Here is a 22,445-nt window from a genome sequence, read left to right on the forward strand (position 1 = left end):
GGGTGTACAGCTGAGCGACATTGATACCTTGTTGATGTCAGAGATGAGCTTTCCCTCCCTGGGAATGTACACCTTCTGGTTGTTGGCTCTCATCTTGCTCTGGATGGTGAACAGCAGCACCTCCAGGTTGCCTTTCTCTGTGAACCTGAGGAACACCAACACAGCCAGGTCAGACACCTACCATGGAATATGTGCAGTTATGATTCCAACCTGCTGGAACATGTGTATCTGTCAACTTGAGTTCTATGTTCCAATCTAGAACATCACTCCTGTTCTTAAATTCTACATTTCCCAGTCTTACTTTGGGGGTTTCTCCACTGTGCGGTAGGTGTTGAAGGCCTGCAGCTGGTTCTGCACGCCGTTTAGGGAGTTGGCCAGCTGCCGGTCATTCAGGGTGAGGATGGTCTGCTCGATCCACTGCAGCAGCTCTGACGCCAGGCTCTCATAGTTCCCTACTAGCTGGTCAGCCTCAATAGCATAGTCCAGCACCTGGGAGGGAAAGAGAGAGAGGGGTTAGATGGGCTCCAAAGACAGTGACAGGAAGACACGCACGCACAGACCCATAAATCGTTAGCCATTGTACCCCACCTTGCCAACCCTCTTGCCCTCCACAGCCAGGGCCTTCATCTTGGAGAAGTAGTGGTAGTAGGTGGCCACGTAGGTGATGATGGACTTCTCATCTGGCTGGTCAACGTTAACATCTGGAAAGAGAGACAGGCACTACTTCAGCATTCAAGTTCATTTACACTTGATCCTCTCACTGTGCTCCTCACCTCCTCTCCACACACTTCTGCATGCACACAATCACACACATACTGAGACACACACACACACAGAGTCAGACACACATTGACACAAACACGCACACACACACAGTCAGACACACAAACTTCCACACAGTCGAACACACACTGACACACACTCCCACACAAACAGTCTCCCATCTCAACCCAGTCAATTCAACTTAAACACACGTGGTGCTCGTCTCTAAATCTGCCCTGATTGATTGCCCCAGAGCGTTGCCAACCCCTCACCATGTATGGACTTCCTCTGTGATGTCAGAGGGCAACATTAAGCCAGCCTAGCCACATAGCCCCTATTCTTACTTAAGTTGTAATTCATTCCAGTAATCCTCCATCCCTTCCTCCTCCCACACCCTATCCAGCCCGTCCACCTAGCCCCGTACAGGACAGGAGCACTGTGTTGGTGGCAACTGTCCAGAGGGGAAGGGCAGAGGCCACACACAACCCAATCCGTGTCCAGTCTGAGCTCTGACCTCCCTGACTCACCTTCAGGGTCCAGGAGTTTGGTGAGGCCTAGCTTATTCTCTGCTGTGTTGAAGGCATTCTGGAGGTTATAGTGGGCGTTGGACCGCTTCAGGGTGTCAAACTCAATCACATCCGGTCTGTAGGGGAAAACAGGTGTTGCTTTTAACGAAAGGAATCTCATGTATAAGGGGTAATGACAGCATCTTAACCAGTACAAGTTGAGTTCATCAACACGTCACCATGATTTTGTATGTTCTAAGATAAGTGTAGGCAAAGTCAACTTCAACATTATTCCACTTATTCAGAGCGACCCCATTCTAATCAGATAAGGAAAATGGCAGTGACAGAAAATACATGATTGCTTTGTAGCTCATTCAGTCCACATTTCAAACTACTCGTACTTTGAGTCTCAAGTGAGCAATATACAATAGCTGCAGGCATACATTCATGTGCCAGTATTTGACTGATGGGCGTCATCCATGGGCTTCCATTTGTTACAGAGTTGTTGTCATGTTAAAATCAGACTCTCTAGGAGCCTAACTCCCACCTTAATGCAGTATGAGTCACCAGCAGAGGGTGGCGGTGAGTCACCAGGCATGGCCTTGCATGCAAAACGAGTTGGTTTTATTAATTATCTAGGTCAACTAACTCCCATTTTATTTTCATCCATTTAGCCAAAGTGCAGAGGGTTTGGAGAGAGAGAGAACAAACCCAGATAGAGAATGGGGATACAGACCCCCCCCCCCCACCCCCCCCCAGGGAGGTTGGGTGTCAACAGGCGTATTCCTCAACGACACTGCAAGGCCAACAGGCCAAGGTACTAAACATCAAGTCACGGACAGAATTAATATATCACTTGACACGGTCAGCGAGCAATGCCAGGGCCTACAGTTAACATGAGTGACAACCGCATTTTATAGTGTGACATTGCAACATGGACAAAGGGGGAAGGTCATTGACCTGTGTTTGTGCACGATGGCGTTGAACGCCAGGCCATCTCTCCAGCTGGTGGTAAAGTTGTGAACGTTGACGTTGGGGTACCTGCAGAGACAAGGTGACAGCTCATTAATCATCAACTCAGTACCCAGGCTCTTTTGGTGTTGACAAACACTGGAAATTCTTTAAATAAAATAACTCCTTTCATTTCACATATCTTTATCATACATTCACATTACTGGACACATCCTAGAATATCTCCCTCTCCCCCTTCTCACCCAGCGGTCTTCATCTGACACCAGAGCAGCAGAGCCTCTTTAGCTGACTTCTTCTCCTTGTTATCCTCAGTCTCCACACTGATGTCCTGGATCTGTCAGTAGAGCAGAGTACCCTCTCAGTCAGACACGCTGCCTACTTAGTCTCTCTCTCTCTCTCTCTCTCTCTCTCTCTCTCTCTCTCTCTCTCTCTCTCTCTCTCTCTCAGCAGTCTCTCTCTCTCTCTCTCTCTCAGCAGTCTCTCTCTCTCTCTCTCTCAGCAGTCTCTCTCTCTCTCTCTCTCAGCAGTCTCTCTCTCTCTCTCTCTCTCAGCAGTCTCTCTCTCTCTCTCTCTCAGCAGTCTCTCTCTCTCTCTCTCTCTCTCTCTCTCAGCAGTCTCTCTCTCTCTCTCTCTCTCTCTCTCAGCAGTCTCTCTCTCTCTCTCTCTCTCTCAGCAGTCTCTCTCTCTCTCTCTCTCTCTCTCTCTCTCTCAGCAGTCTCTCTCTCTCTCTCTCTCTCTCAGCAGTCTCTCTCTCTCTCTCTCTCTCAGCAGTCTCTCTCTCTCTCTCTCTCTCTCTCTCTCTCTCTCTCTCTCTCTCTCTCTCTCTCTCTCTCTCTCTCTCGTCATGAAAAGAAGATGAGGGAAAAATTGAACACTGAAATCTCATCAGAATATTAACATTCTCTGAAACCACAATGGCCCCAGAAAACCACAGAACAGTAGTAATTGCTTCCATTCCCATTAGTTTTGAACTATGCAGGGTGGGGTTGACCCAGGTGAGGGTGACGAACGGGACACGACTGGGCTGGGATGTGTAATATTCACGTGTGCCCTCTACTCTCTAGGAAGGCATATAGAAAGGCATTGTACAGAACATTACAAGGAGTCACATGGTACCTGGAAGCGGAGGATGATGGTCCAGATGAGACCCAGGGTAAGGCGGTGGTTCCCGTCCACGATGTCGTGGGAGCCCATGTTCTCCAGGTGGACCTTCTGCTCCTTGAGGAACTGCAGGGCCTTGTCCACATTCTCCAGGCAGTGGATACGCATACGCCCCTTAGTGGGCTTCGGCTGGAGAGAGACAAGAGAGAGAGAAGGGGGAAGAGTCAGGTTGGTGTGAGAGAGTGATGGAAAGAGACATGGAAAACAGAAAGGGAGAGGAAGAATGGAGCACAGAGAGAGGAGCACAGAGAGAGAGAAATCAAAGAGAGACAAGAGCCATGAGTGATTGGTCAGGGTTAAGGTTAGGGTCAGGGTTAGGAGGATTGTGAGTTACTGACCAGCTGTTCTCCTGACAGCACCTCCAGCAGGCGGATGAGCATGCGTCCATCTCTCAGGTCAGTGTACAGGTCCCCGATGCGGCACGTCACACGGCCCAGGTGAGAGTTCACCCACTTATTGAAGGTCTTCTTCTGCACTGCTTCACGCTCATCTGCAGAGGAGAGGAGAGCAGACGGGAGGAGGGCGGGTTAATGTTAAACCAATCATCTGGAGAGCAGAGGGGAGGAGGGCGGGTTGATGAGAGGGTAAACCAATCAGAAACCAGCTCATGGTGACTGGCAGGTAAGTGTGAAGTCATTCATTGCTTTGTAATAACCTATTCCACGTCCAATACTTCAATACGGTCAGCAAAATAGATATTTAGAGGGGATGCGATTTTGTTCGAGACAAACACTTATGTAGTCTTATATGGCCATTAAAATGCCTGAATCACCCCTCAGACTGAGACTGATGACATAGCCAGTAAATCATGGGGACCTTCATTTCACAGCTGAGCTATGCCATTAGGTCATTGGGATTACTGCGTTGACAGACAGCTTAGTAACGGGTTCTTTAGGCCCCTAACTGAACCTAAGTGACTGGGATGCTGACGGGGCGTCCGCCAGTCGTCTGAGACTGCACCGTCTGGATGGGAGACCAGCCTTGAATAGCCCAGCTCATGGCTCACAATGATGCTAACCAACACATAGGTGAAGGACCGGGAAAATCAATGATGCAATATTGCAGGAACGAGCACAGAATTGTGTTGGAGTCTGAAGAGAATACTTCCCTATAATGTTCCAGGAAGATAAAGGGGACACCATGAATTAAACAGTAGCAGAGGCAGCACAGACATATGGAGCAGAGGAGTAAGATGCTAAACCTGCCTCCAAACAAGGTGACCTCAATTCTAGGTCACATGGTCTTGGTCTGTGTGAGCTAGATCTAGGGAAGAAAATAGCATTACAGCCTAGTGGCTAGAGGCACACACATAATACATTAACTGTGAAAATTAACTAAAATTGTTATACAATGGAATTAAATCAGATGAGCTATGAGGTAAAAAAGCAGTGAGGTAAAAAATAAGATAATTTCTGAAGTTGTGTGATGTTAACTGTAGTAAAGATTAGAGCATCTCCAAATCCTATCATAAAAAGGTCATGGCTTCACAATCTTATAATTCCTCAGTTATAAAAACAAAGCCACACTGGTGTGTTTCATGGTGTTAAGGAAAGCTTCACGCTATCTCTAAGACACAGTGAAATGGTTCTCCATGTGAGAGAGAATTAGTGTGAGTGAGATGCATAACGCAGAGCTCCTGGTGAGATGTGCCACCTGACAAAGACAGACCTCTGTAATGGACAGGTCCAATAGGTCATGCTCTGTTTGAAAGAAACACCACAATTTAGTACCTGTATTGTGATACAGGCTACACTCCTCATGCTGAAGGCTATGTTACTTGTGATCTAGACATAGGTGTTGTCTGGCAGAATATCTCTCCCCAGGGCAAAGTCGTGTCACACAGTGACTTAGGATAAATTACCAGGAAGCTAGTGCCCAATCTGGACTGACGCTATCCTGCTGTCTCACGCCTCACACATCCCTGGAGCAGGAGGTCAATTAGGCTGAGCCATGCCCCACCTGGGTCCAGGCTAACAGTAGTGATGTGGGGGGGGAATCGATAGTTGCATATCGGGATATTATCTTTGATGATATATTGCATCATATCGTATCGTTTTGACAATATCACAATATTATTTGCGCTAGTTGGCTGCACCAAAACTCCAGTATTATTCCTTCATAGATTATTCTCCATCTTCTTTTAAATAGGGAGCCAATTTGTTTTCAACATTTCTATTTCCATGACTGATCAAAACTCTCAGGCAGACATATGGGTAGCAATACGTTTGGAACATCGAAACGCAATAAAATCACAGTATCGAATCACAATACAGTGGGGAAAAAAAGTATTTAGTCAGCCACCAATTGTGCAAGTTCTCCCACTTAAAAAGATGAGAGAGGCCTGTAATTTTCATCATAGGTACACGTCAACTATGACAGACAAATTGAGAAAAAAAAATCCAGAAAATCCCATTGTAGGATTTTTAATGAATTTATTTGCAAATTATGGTGGAAAATAAGTATTTGGTCACCTACAAACAAGCAAGATTTCTGGCTCTCACAGACCTGTAACTTCTTCTTTAAGAGGCTCCTCTGTCCTCCACTTGTTACCTGTATTAATGGCACCTGTTTGAACTTGTTATCAGTATAAAAGACACCTGTCCACAACCTCAAACAGTCACACTCCAAACTCCACAATGGCCAAGACCAAAGAGCTGTCAAAGGACACCAGAAACAAAATTGTAGACTTGCACCAGGCTGGGAAGACTGAATCTGCAATAGGTAAGCAGCTTGGTTTTAAGAAATCAACTGTGGGAGCAATTATTAGGAAATGGAAGACATACAAGACCACTGATAATCTCCCTCAATCTGGGGCTCCACGCAAGATCTCACCCCGTGGGGTCAAAATGATCACAAGAACGGTGAGCAAAAATCCCAGAACCACACGGGGGGACCTAGTGAATGACCTGCAGAGAGCTGGGACCAAAGTAACAAAGCCTACCATCAGTAACACACTACGCCGCCAGGGACTCAAATCCTGCAGTGCGAGACGTGTCCCCCCTGCTTAAGCCAGTACATGTCCAGGCCCGTCTGAAGTGCATTTGGATGATCCAGAAGAGGATTGGGAGAATGTCATATGGTCAGATGAAACCAAAATATAACTTTTTGGTAAAAACTCAACTCGTCATGTTTGGAGGACAAAGAATGCTGAGTTGCATCCAAAGAACACCATACATACTGTGAAGCATGGGGGTGGAAACATCATGCTTTTGGGCTGTTTTTCTGCAAAGGGACCAGGACGACTGATCCGTGTAAAGGAAAGAATGAATGGGGCCATGTATCGTGAGATTTTGAGTGAAAACCTCCTTCCATCAGCAAGGGCATTGAAGATGAAATGTGGCTGGGTCTTTCAGCATGACAATGATCCCAAACACACCACCCGGGCAACGAAGGAGTGGCTTCGTAAGAAGCATTTCAAGGTCCTGGAGTGGCCTAGCCAGTCTCCAGATCTCAACCCCATAGAAAATCTTTGGAGGGAGTTGAAAGTCTGTGTTGCCCAGCGACAGCCCCAAAACATCACTGCTCTAGAGGAGATCTGCATGGAGGAATGGGCCAAAATACAAGCAACAGTGTGTGAAAACCTTGTGAAGACTTACAGAAAACGTTTGACCTGTGTCATTGCCAACAAAGGGTATATAACAAAGTATTGAGAAACTTTTGTTATTGACCAAATACTTATTTTCCACCATCGTTTGCCAATAAATTCATTAAAAATCCTACAAAGTGATTTTCTGGATTTTTTTTCCTCATTTTGTCTGTCATAGTTGACGTGTACCTATGATGAAAATTACAGGCCTCTCTCATCTTTTTAAGTGGGAGAACTTGCACAATTGGTGGCTGACTAAATACTTTTTTTCCCCACTGTACATATAGAATCATGAGAATCACAATACATATAGAATCGTGAGAATCACAATACATATAGAATCGTGAGAATCACAATACATATAGAATCGTGAGAATCACAATACATATAGAATCGTGAGAATCACAATACATATAGAATCGTGAGAATCACAATACATATAGAATCGTGAGAATCACAATACATATAGAATCGTGAGAATCACAATACATATAGAATCATGAGAATCACAATACATATAGAATCATGAGAATCACAATACATATAGAATCGTGAGAATCACAATACATATAGAATCGTGAGAATCACAATAGATATAGAATCGTGAGAATCGCAATACATATATCGGCACCTAAGTATAGTGATAATATCATATCGTGAGGTCCCTGGCAATTCCCAGCCCTAGCTAACAGCTCCTACGCTGGGGCAGGGGACAGAGACAGGCGGCACCACACCACACCCCACCCCACCCCACCGCCTGGTGCCCTGCCCGATGACAGGGCCAGGAAGCAGCTGGCTGCGTGGCAGAGCGGTGGTAATCCTGAGGTGATTTATGGCAGTACTTGAAGGATTAGGGGGCCACTTTACAAGGTTTAAAGAAGCCCCTTCTCCCTGCTGAGGATCCTTTAAATCAAACGCTAATGGGTTTGTTCAGGAGGAGAGAGAGGTGGAGGGGGGAGGGAGGGACAGTGATGGGCAGGCAGCCAGTTCAGGCAGGCATGTGGTCAGGCAGAGGTCTCAGAGGTCTGGAGAGGGCCAGCAGCAGTTCACTCCGAGATGACAGCCTGCAGACTTCACAGCTCTCTTTGGGTGACACTAGGATGGAGTGAGGCATGTGGAGGAATAGTATTGGTGTTCATCCCTTGCTTTGACATGGGTGTACCCTATCAGGGAGGGAGGTGGGTTTTCAACTTGAAACATGTATGTATCCATCAATGACCAACTCAGAGACTGGCTGTGGCAGGTGTTTTATTTGAAGTGTGGGGTCTGGGAGGAGCCCTTCATAATGAGTTAGGCTCAGCAAACTCTATGTTAACTCTATACACATCTTTTTGTTGCAGGGTCTCTACTGCTAGACCAGAACAGACTCAACACACTTAAACTCACTCCAGAAAAGTCCACACATCCCAAACGTATCTTTTAAACCATGTCACTGTAGCGCTATATAGTTATTGTGTGATGCCCAAAGGCTCTATTGTGGAGCATGTAAGCTCCTCGCAGGCCTTAGCAAACTATTGTTGTAAAGCAGGATTACTTCTAATGAGATGGACTGAGGTTAGTTGTTATCAGACCAGATACAGAAACGCACAGAAGATAATGGAGGACCATTAAATCTAACTGAACCCCTTTTACTGAGCACGTCCCATGACTACATGCTAAACGTCTTATCTGAGAGCTCAGACAGAAACCAGTTCAGTGAGTTGCCACCCTATAGTCAAGCATGTATGACAACCCAAATGACTGACGCGTCTGCTGTCCCATGACAACTTGAACCCAGATACCAAAATGTACTAATTCTGGAATCTCTTTTTCTACAAAGTAATAATCAGAAACGACCAGCGTGACCACTCTGCCCTTTGGTTGTTGCCGAGAAAATCTGCTCAATTAAATTCCCCCAAACCCCTCTGTGCTTGACTCTTTGACCCCTGTGAAGCAGCTCTGACACCTCCTATACCCCACTACTACCCCTGACTGGGAGGACTGGAATGTTACTTCTTCCTCTAGAAACACTGCTAAGGGGTACAAGGAATGCACTGCACTGCAATAAGTCACTGTTTGGCAGGCTGGGATTATAATGGGATGTTTGACGTCCATATAAATTGTTAAACATTAAAATAAAGATAGCAATTAACAAATAAATGGAATTCTATGGTTGTGAATCTGGCTGCTCATGCATGGGGGTTTAGCAACAGAACACTTGCCCAGGTTATCTGGGATTCATGGATGTCTTAGAGAGGTGGTGGGCTCGAGTGTGTTCTTGTGTGTGTGTGTTATTGTGTGTGTGTGCCATCATAACCAGTGGTTGTTATCTGGTAGGAAGAGAGGAGGATAACCTCACCCCTCCTGGACTGAGTCTAGGTCTGGATCTGGCAACCTTGACTGTTACAGGGTCCTGGCCAAGCCTGGCTGGAGTGGAGCGGACAGACAGACAAGCAGAGTGGCCTGAACTTCACCTCTGTACATCATCAGCTGTTCCAAGTGCCATTCCTATTAGTCCCCATGATTCAATTTTTTGATAGCACAAACAATCCACAGCTCAGCAGTTGAAAACTTGGCTGGGGGAAACGAATGCACTCTGCAGAGAGATCTAGACAGAAACAGGTCACTGTGAAATGCAACGTTCAGATGGGCCACAGAAAACACTCAAGAGTTGGAGCACAGAGAGAGAGAAGGGCCAAGTGTGTGGTGCAGTGCCAGTGGTGACCCATTTCATCAAGACAGGGCTGCATTGCCATGCAAACGGTGTGTAACTGTCAGCAGCTAGAAACTGGGACAGTACTACTCACAGTCAGATGGACCAATCAGTCAAAAGAAATGGTCCTCATCAGCCAATAACCTCCAAACAAAGCCCGGAAGATACATTTTTCACTGTTAAACCAGTTATTCACAGGAGTTTTCCAGTAGAATGGTCATAGTAAGTGAATATGTTCCATGGTCAGGTTAGGTAATATATTACTGTCTAACTGTAATAAATAAGTCATTTTCAAACTTGTTAAAAAAGTAAAGGTGCTGTCCTGAGGTGTGCTGCTGTGGAGTGAGGGGGTAACTGATTGTTCTAAAGCATTCTATAACATTCTGACCACAGAGGGGAAAAAACCCCGATACATTCCGCCAGAATTCCAGCTCCGCTCAGGGGGATGGATGGGGGGGGTGTCAGGGACAATGACTGTCTGAATAACAGGCAACACAACACAAAGGACGGTCACTCCATCTGGCCTTCAGTACACTGCAGGCCTATTATTAATTAAACACAGCAAACATACCTAGAGACACACCTGTATACAAACACTTGTGGACATACAGCTACATCTAAGGGATTACTAGATGTAGGCCTTTTCTCATTCCTAACCTAAAAAAGTGACCTCTTGCTGTCACCAATTAGGTTCTTCGCAAGGCTCTGTACTGAATGAACCATTGGCAGCAGCAGAAACCGTTGCTGTTGCAGAGGAAATTACACCCTTTTCTTGCGTTACAGACTTTGCAGTAAAAAAAGCTGAAGGGACAACGACAGAAATCAGGTGTCATCATCATCTCCCAACAAACAGTAGGTTCCTCCAGTTTACACAATACAGACACTCAACATAAATAGCAAGAGAGTACACAGTGCACAAACACACATGCAAATAAGTGACTCTGTGTCGCTTCAGTGACAGCCACACCCTTTAGCTAGATTGCAGAGGCAGATAGCAAGTGAAAAATGATAGTGTTTCACGATGTTGAGCACATCCCCCTCAAAAAAGATATTTGGTGGTGAATGCATCTCTACAGTACCCAGACAGAAAAACTATGACAAGGATGAGTAACAGGAGTCTAGATAAAAAGCCTTTTTTAATACTGGCCATCACGTCCCAAGCCTCCCTATCTCCCCGGGCACAAGAAGCAGAGGAGAAGGCAGAGGAACGACAGACAGACAGGCAGACAGACAGCAGGCAGACAGGCAGGCAGGCAGACAGACAGACAGACAGACAGGCAGACAGACAGACAGACAGACAGACAGACAGACAGACAGACAGACAGACAGACAGACAGACAGACAGACAGACAGACAGACAGACAGACAGACAGGCAGAAGGCAGAAAAGCTTACCTTTTTGTCTTCATGAATTTTTACTACAGTGCATTCGGAAAGTATTCAGACCCTTGACTTTTTCCACGTTTTGGTACGTTACAGCCTTATTCTAAAATGGATACAATTATTTTTACATCAATCTACACACAATACCCCATAATGACAAAGCGAACACAGTTTTATATAATTTTTTGCAAATGTATAAATAATAAAAAACAGAAATACCTTATTTACATAAGTATTCAGACCCTTTCATATGAGAGTCCACCTGTGGTATATTCAATTGATTGGACATGATTTGTCTATATAAGGTCCCACAGTTGACAGTGCATGTCAGAGCAAAAACCAAGCCATGAGGTCGAAGGAATTGTCCGTAGAGCTCCAAGACAGGATTGTGTCGAGCCACAGATCTGGGGAAGGGTACAAAAAACTTTCTGTTACAGCCTTGAATCGAACCAGGGTCTGTAGTGACGCCTCTAGCACTGAGATACAGTGCCTTAGACCGCTGCGCCACTCAGGAGCATCATGCAGTGGGGATGTTTTTTAGCGGTAGGGACTGGGAGACTAGTCAGGATCGAGGGAAAGATGAACGGAGCAAAGTACAGAGAGATCCTTGATGAAAACCTGCTCCAGAGCACTCAAGACCTCAGACTGGGGCGAAGGTTCACCTTCCATCAGGACAACAACCCTAAGCACACAGCCAAGATAACGCAGAAGTGGCTTCGGGACAAGTCTCTGAATGTTCTTGAGTGGCCCAGCCAGAGCCTGGACTTGAATCTGATCGAACATCTGTGGAGAGACCCAAAAATAGCTGTGCAGCGACGCTCCCCATCCAACCTGACAGAGCTTGAGAGGATCTGCAGAGAAGAATGGGAGAAACTCCCCAAATACAGGTGTGCCATGCTTGTAGCGTCATACCCAAGAAGACTCAAGGCTGTAATCGCTGCCAAAGGTGCTTCAACAAAGTACTGAGTAAATGGTCTGAATACTTACAGTACCAGTCAAAAGTTTGGACCCACCTACTCATTCAAGGGTTTTTCTTTATTTTTACTATTTTCTACATTGTAGAATAATAGTGAAGACATCAAAACTATGAAATAACACATGGAATCATGTAGTAACCCAAAAAAAGTGTTAAACAAATGAAAATATATTTTATATTAGAGATTCTTCAAATAGCCACCCTTTGCCTTGATGACAGCTTTGCACACTCTTGGCATTCTCTCAACCAGCTTCATGAGGAATGCTTTTCCAACAGTCTTGAAGGAGTTCCCACATATGCTGTACAAATCAACTGTACATTTCGGTGTTCCTCAAGGTTCCGTTTTAGGACCACTATTGTTTTCACTATATATTTTACCTCTTGGGGATGTTATTCGAAAACATAATGTTAACTTTCACTGCTATGCGGATGACACACAGCTGTACATTTCAATGAAGCATGGTGAAGCCCCAAAATTGCCCTCGCTAGAAGCCTGTGTTTCAGACATAAGGAAGTGGATGGCTGAAAACTTTTTACTTTTAAACTCGGACAAAACAGAGATGCTTGTTCTAGGTCCCAAGAAACAAAGAGATCTTCTGTTAAATCTGACAATTCATCTTGATGGTTGTAAAGTCGTCTCAAATAAAACTGTGAAGGACCTAGGCGTTACTCTTGACCCTGATCTCTCTTTTGACGAACATATCAAGACTGTTTCAAGGACAGCTTTTTTCCATCTACGTAACATTGCAAAAATCAGAAATTTTCTGTCCAAAAATGATGCAGAAAAATTAATCCATGCATTTGTTACTTCTAGATTAGACTACTGCAATGCTCTATTTTCCGGCTACCCGGATAAAGCACTAAATAAACTTCAGTTAGTGCTAAATACGGCTGCTAGAATCCTGACTAGAACCAAGAAATTTGATCATATTACTCCAGTGCTAGCTTCCCTACACTGGCTTCCTGTTAAGGCAAGGGCTGATTTCAAGGTTTTACTGTTAACCTATAAAGCGTTACATGGGCTTGCTCCTACCTATCTTTCCGAGTTGGTCCTGCCGTACATACCAATACGTACGCTACGGTCACAAGACGCAGGCCTCCTAATTGTCCCTAGAATTTCTAAGCAAACAGCGGGAGGCAGGGCTTTCTCCTATAGATCTCCATTTTTATGGAACAGTCTGCCTACCCATGTGAGAGACGCAGACTCGGTCTCAACCTTTAAGTCTTTACTGAAGACTTATCTCTTCAGTAGGTCATATGATTGAGTGTAGTCTGGCCCAGGAGTGTGAAGGTGAACGGAAAGGCTGGAGCAACGAACAGCCCTTGCTGTCTCTGCCGGGCCGGTTCCCCTCTCCACTGGGGTTCTCTGCCTCTAACCCTGTTGCAGGGGCTGAGTCACTGGCTTGCTGGTGCTCTTTCATGCCGTCCCTGGGAGGGGTGCGTCACTTGAGTGGGTTGAGTTACTGACGTGATCTTCCTGTCTGGGTTGGCGCCCCCCTTGGTTTGTGCTGTGGTGGAGACCTCTGTGGGCTATACTCGGCCTTGTCTCAGGATTGTAAGTTGGTGGTTGGGGATATCCCTCTAGTGGTGCGGGGGCTGTGCTTTGGCGGAGTGGGTGGGGTTATATCCTTCCTGTTTGGCCCTGTCCGTGGTTTCTTCGGATGGGGCCACAGTGTCTCCGGACCGCTCCTGTCTCAGCCTCCAGTATTTATGCTGCAGTAGTTTATGTGTCGGGGGGCTGGGGTTAGTTGGTTATACCTGGAGTACTTCTCCTGTCTTATCCAGTGTCCTGTGTGAATTTAAGTATGCTCTCTCTAATTCTCTCGTTCTCTCTTTCTCTCTGAGAACCTGAGCCCTAGGACCATACGTCAGGACTACCGGGCATGATGACACCTTGCTGTCCCCAGTCCGCCTGGCCTTGCTGCTATTCCAGTTTCAACTGTTCTGCCTGCGGCTACGAAACCCCTACCTGTCCCAGACCTGCTGTTTTCAACTCTAAATGATCGGCTATGAAAAGCCAACTGAGAGACCTGAGCCCTAGGACCATACGTCGGGACTACCGGCCGTGGTGACTCCTTGCTGTCCCCAGTCCGCCTGGCCTTGCTGCTATTCCAGTTTAAACTGTTCTGCCTGCGGTTATGGAACCCCTACCTGTCCCAGACCTGCTGTTTTAAACTCTAATGATCGGCTATGAAAAGCCAACTGAGATTTATTCCTGATTATTATTTGACCATGCTTGTCACTTATGAACATTTTTGAACATCTTGGCATGGTTCTGTTATAATCTCCACCCGGCACAGCCAGAAGAGGACTGGCCACCCCTCATAGCCTGGTTCCTCTCTAGGTTTCTTCCTAGGTTTTGCCTTTCTAGGGAGTTTTTCCTAGCCACCGTGCTTCTACACCTGCATTACTAGCTGTTTGGGGTTTTAGGCTGGGTTTCTGTACAGCACTTCGAGATATTAGCTGATGTAAGAAGGGCTATATAAAATAAAATTGATTGATATGCTGAGCACTTACTTGTTGGCCTCTTTTCCTTCACTCTGCCGTCCGACTCATCCCAAACCATCTCAATTGGGTTGAGGTCGGGGGATTGTGGAGGCCAGGTCATCTGATGCAGCACTCCATCACTTTCCTTCTTGGTAAAATAGCCCTTACACAGCGTGGAGGTGTGTTGGGTCATTGTCCTGTTGAAAAACAAATGATAGTGGGACTAAGCCCAAACCAGATGGGATGGCGTATCGCTGCAGAATGCTGTGGTAGCCATGCTGGTTAAGTGTGCCTTGAATTCTAAATAAATCAAAGACAGTGTCACCAGCAAAGCACTCCCACACCATAACACCTCCTTCTCCATAATTTACGGTGGGAAATACACATGTGGAGATCATCCGTTCACCCACACTGCGTCTCACAAAGACACGGCGGTTGGAACCAAAAACCTCCAATTTGGACTCCAGACCAAAGGACACATTTCCACTGGTCTAATGTCCATTGCTCGTGTTTCTTGGCCCAAGCAGGTCTCTTCTTCTTATTGGTGTCCTTTAGTAGTGGTTTCTTTGCAGTAATTAGACCATGAAGGCCTGATTCACACAGTTCCCTCTGAACAGTTGATGTTGAGATGTGTCTGTGACTTGAACTCTGAAGCATTTATTTGGGCTGCAATTTATGAGGCTGGTAAATCTAATTAACTTATCCTCTGCAGCAGAGGTAACTCTGGGTCTTCCATTCCTGTGGCGGTCCTCATGAGAGCCAGTTTCATCATAGCGCTTGATGGTTTTCGCGACTGCACTTGAAGAAACTTTCAAAGTTCTTGAAATTTTCCGGATTGACTGACCTTCATGTCTTAAAGTAATGATGGACTGTCGTTTCTCTTTGCTTATTTGAGCTGTTCTTGCCATAATATGGACTTGGTATTTTAACAAATAGGGCTATGTTCTGTAAACCTACCATGTCACATTGGCTCAAACGCATTAAGGAGGAAAGAAATTCCACAAATTAACTTTTAAGAAAGCACACCTGTTAATTGAAATGCATTCCAGGTGACTACCTCACGAAGCTGGTTAAGAGAATGCCAAGAGTGTGCAAAGCTGTCATCAAGGTGGCTATTTGAAGAATCTCAAATATAAAATATATTTTGATTTGTTTAACACTTTTTTGTTTACTACATGATTCCATATGGGTTATTTCATAGTTTTGATGTCTTCACTATTATTCTACAATGTAAAAAATTTTACAAAATAAAGAAAAACTCTTGAATGAGTAGGTGTGTCCAAACTTTTGACTGGTAGTGTATGTAAATGTGATATATCCGTTTTTAATTTTGCTAATATTTTGAAAAAAAAGTTTTTGCTTTGTCATTATGGGGTATTGTGTGTATATTGATGAGGGGAAAAAACTATTTAATCAATTTTAGAATAAGGCTGCAACGTAAGTATACTTTCCGAATGCAAAAGTTTTGAGAATGACACATTTTTTATGTCTAGATTTCAGATCCCTCTAGACCAGGGGTGGGCAAACCTTTTGGCTCAAGGGCCACATTGAGTTTTGGAAACCAAGTGAAGGGCCACATACTATATGCGTGACAAAACATGTGAAGCCTTTATTCATTTTAACATTGACATGCAACTACTAGTGTACAGTCGTGGTCAAAAGTTTTGAGAATGACACAAGTATTGGTCTTCACAAAGTTTGCTGCTTCAGTGTTTTTAGATATTTTTGTCAGATGTTACTATGGTATACTGAAGTATAACTACAAGCATTCCATAAGTGTCAAAGGCTTTTATTGACAATTACATTAAGTTTATGCAAAGAGTCAATATTTGCAGTGTTGACCCTTCTTTTTCAAGACCTCTGCAATCCGCCCTGGCATGCTGTCAATTCACTTCTGGGCCACATCCTGAATGATGGCAGCCCATTCTTGCATAATAAATGCTTGGAGTTTGTCAGAATTTGTGGGTTTTTGTTTGTCCACCCGCCTCCTGAGGATCGACCACAAGTTCTCAATGGGATTAAGGTCTGGTGAGTTTCCTGGCCATGGACCCAACATTTCTATGTTTTGTTCCCAGAACCACTTAGTTATCACTTTTGCCTTATGGCAAGGTACTCCATCATGCTGGAAAAGGCATTGGTCGTCACCAAACTGTTCTTGGATGGTTGGGAGAAGTTGCTCTCGGAGGATGTGTTGGCACCATTCTTTATTCATGGCTGTGTTCTTAGGCAAAATTGTGAGTGAGCCCACTCCCTTGGCTGAGAAGCAACCCCACACATGAATGTTCTCAGGATGCTTTACTGTTGGCATGACACAGGACTGATGGTAGCGCTCGCCTTGTCTTCTCCGGACAAGGTGTTTTCCGGATGCCCCAAACAATCGGAAAGGGGATTCATCAGAGAAAATGACTTTACCCCAGTCCTCAGCAGTCCAATCCCTGTACCTTTTGCAGAATATCAGTCTGTCCCTGATGTTTTTCCTGGAGAGAAGTGGCTTCTTTGCTGCCCTTCTTGACACCAGGCCATCTTTCCAAAAGTCTTTGCCTCACTGTGCGTGCAGATGCACTCGCCCTGCCTGCTGCCATTCCTGAGCAAGCTCTGCACTGGTGGTGCCCTGATCCCGCCGCTGAATCAACTTTAGGAGACGGTCCTGGCGCTTGCTGGACTTTCTTGGGCGCCCTGACGTAGGGGTGGGCGATATGAGCTAAAATTCATATCACGATATTTTCCACTGTCCAGACGATATCGATATGATATCACGATATATGACGTAAAAAAATATGAATCACATTTTAATATCCCTTCTTGGTTAAATTATATTAGTTAAGGAAAAATATGTATTTGAACCTTATATAACCAGAAAGAGTGAGGCATTGGACCGTATGGACCTGAAAAGTTTTTATTTGTATTGTGCAAACATGCATTCCGTAAACATGAGGTAGGTAGGCCTATATATATATATATATATATAAATTAGATATTAAGTAAAATTAAATAAAAAATAACAGGAGATAAAGAAAATAAGGTAATTACAAATTCAAATACGTGTGTTTGTTTTGGCTACGGTCCGTAGATATGTAAAAAACTAACCGTTTGAAACTAAACCTTTCAAGCCTCAACCATCAATTATCAACAATATCAACAAATCTTCACTAGAACTTTCTTCACAAGTTCCGTGCCAGGAATACCAGCATGTTGACTGTTTCTGGCTTTAGTGCTGCCCTGTGACATGTCACCACATTGCCCCCAGTGCTGAATGCCCTCTCAGAGGGGGCACTTGTGGCAGGGATGCATAAGTATTTCTTTGCCAGACAACTCACACGTGGAAAATTAGATCCGTGAAATCGCCACCACTCCAAAGGATCAGACTCGCTGTCTGCTGCCGTTGCCAGAATGTAGCTATTCAGCTCTTGCTCAATGATCTGCCTCTCTGAACATGAGGCAGGTGCACTGCTGGTCTGCTTAAAGAAGCTCCCAAGGCTCTTCTTGGGCTTCTTGCCTGATTGATGAGCAGTGGAAGCTTCTTTCTCCCTGTCAGTGTGATCCTCTGCAAGAGACGATTTTCCCAGGGCTGTGTTCTCCACCAGGAGGGCTTCGGTCTCTGAGGCAGCTCTCACCTTAAAAAATGAAAATAATTAAACTTTATTTGTATAGCACCTTTCATACATAAAATGCAGCCCAAAGTGCTTTACATTTGAAGCAATAAAACAAGAACAAATGAATAAATACCTTAATGTCCTCCAGTTTCTCAGCGGACATGTACCTGGTCTTGAACCTTGGATCTAGAAAGGTAGCCATGGAGAGCAGCTCATCTGTTGCAGGGTCAGTGTACTTGTTATTCAAGTAATCAAGAACCTTGATCTTGATCTCTTTGGTCAGTTCTGTATCGTCCTTGCTCAGATTTAGAACCTCTGCATTTAACAGATTGATGACAGGCTTCAAATAGGACACGCTCACATACGCTTCTCCTGACAGGGCATCTGTAAAGTCCTGGAGTGGCTTCAGTGCTGCTGTGACTGATTCCAAGACCTGGATGTCTTGCCAGGTAGGTACAAGGTGCCGTGTCTTTTGTCCCCTGCCAGGACCTGTGTAATGGCCTTTTCCTGCTCCAGGACTCTTTCCATCATTTTCAGACGAGATCCCCACCTTGTCGGAGATTCTGTGATGAGCTTGTGCAGGGGCAGGCTTAGTTCATTCTGTGCTGTCATCAGGGCCTTCTGCTTTTTCCAGCTGTATGAGAACGTGCTAACCACCTTTTTGCAAACCCCTGTGGCCCGGGAAATCGCACACCCCTGTGGCCCGGGAGCGTTTTGGACACTCCTCTCTGGAAATTGGGAATAAGAAATCAAAATAATAGGGTGAAAAATAATCGAATCACAATACAATAATAATTAATAATAATGCATTTTTATATAGAAATCACAATACAATATAACTTTTAATCTTTGTTTGAGGATTTACGGCATTTACATTCAACTGTTACACATTTTACAAATCTGATGTGCTTAGATTTAGCCTACGGTACATGGCTGATGTGAGCTGTATTTTTTCTTAATAATAAGCATCATACAGGGTAGGCCTAGGCTACAGTCCTGAAACTTACCAATAGCATTGTGCAGCCTGTGTCCGAAACATCCAAGGTTTGCCCACTTGTTCAGCTGCAATGCCTTGATCATGTTCGATCCGCTGTCGGTCGTCATACAAACTTGACGCGACTCTTTTTAATCCCCAGGACGACAGTATGTCCCTCAGCCCACCTGCAATTATTTCCCCGGTGTGGTCGTCTGGGAAATAAGACGTCTGTAGGCACTTACTTTTCAGTTTCCAGTCACCGTCTATGTAATGGATTGTGAGGCTTATATAAGGTTCTGTGGTACGACTTGACCATAGATCGGCAGTAGTGGAGAAGAATGGAATGTTATTTATCTCACTGTAAACTCTGTCCCAGCATTCTGTGTAAAGCTGTGGCAGGCATTTTTGGCTAAAATATTTGCGGCTCGGGATCTCATATCTTGGGTCCAGAGTTTGAATCAACTTTCTGAACCCCTCTTTCTCCACAGTTTGAATCGGTACCATGTCCTTCGCTATGTGATTTGTAATCGCAGCTGTGATGTCTATCCATTTTTTGCTCGTCTTCTCATAGCAAGTACCGGCAGCAAATGATGATATAATTGATTGTTGAGTGCGAGTCTGGCTTGTCTTCGGGCGAGCTCCTGGGCTTACTGTCTCACGCATTCTGGTGCATTGTTCATACTCACGGACATGTATGTTTTTTAAGTGATTGAACAGGTTGGTCGTGTTTCCACCTTTTGCTAAGACAACACGACGACACAACTTGCATAGGGTAGTGTTTTGGTCGGGGTCGGAGATTTTAAAGCCAAACCAGTTCCAAACAACAGAGGTGCCCCTTTCTTCTTAACCAATTTATCCTCCTGCTCTTGAGCAACATCAATTTCTGTGTTTTCGCTCATCCTGGATTGTAAAGTTTTCCCCCAATAGTTAACCTGCCTCCTAACTGCAGCTGCCTGCACACTTCTTTGTTGCTAGCACTACATGCGTGCAACAAGTGCATGCGACGTGCGCTCATAAAAATAGGTCAACATATTAACATACATTCTTTTATTCGTAAGAACCAAGAAAGGTTGGATAAAAAAAAAAAAAAAAGATGTAGCTACTTAGTACTATCACTCAGTTGAAATTTGGAACAAAAAAATATTGATGCAAAATTCGAATTTATGAATTCTGAATAAATCGCGGTATCCATGATATTGCTAAATCCATATCATGGCGCGGCACAATACCGGTTTTTACTATCAAACCGGTATATCGCCCACTCCTACCCTGACGCCTTCTTCACAACAATTGAACCTCTCTCCTTGAAGTTCTTGATGATCTGATAAATGGTTGATTTAGGTGCAATCTTACTTGCAGCAATATCTTTGCCTGTGAAGCCCTTTTTGTGCAAAACAATGATGACAGCACGTGTTTCCTTGCAGGTAACCATGGTTAACAGAGGAAGAACAAGGATTTCAAGCACCACCCTCCTTTTAAAGCTTCCAGCCTATAACCCCTCCGGCGGCTGTACCTCACTGTAATTCAAGTGTGAATCGTGACATTTCGAGGTGACCTTTTCTAGCCGCAAAAGCATTTTCTTGTCTTTCCTTTTTTAACCCTTGAGAAGCCTCCCTCCCTCTCTTTTGTGTGTTTGCCTCAAGGCTTGGCCAGAGATTGAGAGTAGGAAAGATAGGCACACAGCAGCAGTACATCAAAACACAGATGATTATCTGCAGCTTAAGAACTGTTATCAGGGGCGTGGGGTTGCTTGCACCCCCAAAATATGAGGGGGGCACAAAGTATGTGAGGATGGCTGGGGGGTTGGTCCGGAGGGGGGCTAAGCCCCCTCGTCCATAAGTTGGAGAATTTTCATTTTTCAAACACCTGAAACAGCTTTTTCCTGCAATCTAGAGCCATAATAATTATGCTTAATTCTATGTAAAAAATGTTTATTTTTCTGCATATCTAAGCATGAATACCTCTTGAGCTGTCTGTATCCTCCTGACTGGTGGCTATTTTCTTAAAGAAACTAAAATATGCTTCTCTGCATCTCTGGGTAAATGATTGAAAGGAATGTGAGTCATATTTCATATTATTATTCAGTACATTTAGTTATTGCTTGCTAACTTTTTTTTTTTTGTCTACCAACCTTGCCAGCAGGCTTGCCAGCTAAGATAGTTAGACAAGCTAGCTACTCTAACTTCATTGATTTCCTGAAATGGCTTCTTGGTAGCTAGTTATGAGGTTGAGAAATGTTAAACCTATTTTTATTTTTATTTTTTTACAGGACACATCTGATGGAGCACGTGCCCTTGTGCCTTCTATGGGCATGAAGCCTATGACTGTTATGACCTGACTTGACACACAAGTACACACAAACAATTGTGCGTGTACTTACACACCTATGCATCTATGCACAAAAACAGAACTGGAATTGAATACAGAAACATTCACAGACCCACCCATGTACTTTACCTCACTGTTCTCTGACCACAGACAGCTAGGGTCAAACTCAAGGAAACAGATAAGGTTGATTAGATACTAGCCATACTTGGAAACTTGGGACAGAAAGCTGTGGAGCCTGGTATCTGAGAACAGGGAGTCAGGAATAGTGAAGTATTTCTCAAGGCCCAGCCACAAGGTTGTCATGGACACACACACTTACTCTTGACTGTCCTGTTCTCAAGGTAAACACTGTGATAGGATGGAATAATATGCTACTGAGATACTATAATGGATCCAGAGGCCAGGGAGGTTATGTGTACTGCACAAGGCGGAGGGCACTGTTGTTGTTTGTCCTGGGTCTTTGTGAGAACATCTGCCATGTCACACACCTAGGAGTTCTGGGAAACCAGGGAATTTATTGAAAGTTCCCAGAATTTTGCAACCCTACACAAACCTACCCTCTCCCCTCGGCATCATACCTGCCCTGGCACTCCCAAAAATGAACAGTTAATAATAGCTTCTTCACCCTCGCGTCTTATTCTCTCTCACACAATAAGCTCCGCACAATAGCGTGTGGGTTTCCCTCTGAGCTGAGCCAAGCGTGCGGTTACCTTTCCATAGGTAGGGTGGGGAGCTGTAGGTGCAACCTTGTCAACGAGCCACTGGAGGTGGATTATACTGCTGCTGGGAGGGTGTGGAGTGGAGGTGGGTACATTCCTCCTGACACCGGTCATGTTGTGACAGCACCCAGAGGAGGAGGTGGAGGTAATAGCAGGGGGCTAACAGAAACCAGGCCGATTGTCTAGCTGCTCCACTTCTCCTAATAACAGGCCCGGTACGGAGGATACATACCACAGAGCTCTGTTGCGTTTGCTTATGTCACTAAGCACCCACAAATCCTTCATCAGCTATGTAAAATGCTTAA

At 44.8% G+C, this 22,445-nt stretch overlaps 1 protein-coding gene across 5 annotated transcripts in view; it reads right to left on the bottom strand.

Moving 5' to 3' along the window:
• Window positions 1-22,445, bottom strand: part of LOC121541873 (spectrin beta chain, non-erythrocytic 1-like) — a 118,675-nt gene that overhangs the window by 25,923 nt on the left and 70,307 nt on the right. For all 5 annotated transcript variants that reach the window (XM_041851223.1, XM_041851220.1, XM_041851219.1 and 2 more), the window contains 8 exons: window positions 3,740-3,891; window positions 3,357-3,530; window positions 2,483-2,574; window positions 2,229-2,309; window positions 1,290-1,405; window positions 589-701; window positions 302-489; window positions 28-145 (listed from right to left, as the gene is read on the bottom strand). In XM_041851223.1, coding sequence (XP_041707157.1) covers window positions 28-145; window positions 302-489; window positions 589-701; window positions 1,290-1,405; window positions 2,229-2,309; window positions 2,483-2,574; window positions 3,357-3,530; window positions 3,740-3,891 — 1,034 coding nt within the window. The remainder of the gene's footprint in view (window positions 1-27; window positions 146-301; window positions 490-588; window positions 702-1,289; window positions 1,406-2,228; window positions 2,310-2,482; window positions 2,575-3,356; window positions 3,531-3,739; window positions 3,892-22,445) is intronic.

This window comes from Coregonus clupeaformis, chromosome 27, assembly GCF_020615455.1.
Source record: "Coregonus clupeaformis isolate EN_2021a chromosome 27, ASM2061545v1, whole genome shotgun sequence".
Lineage (NCBI taxonomy): Eukaryota > Metazoa > Chordata > Actinopteri > Salmoniformes > Salmonidae > Coregonus > Coregonus clupeaformis.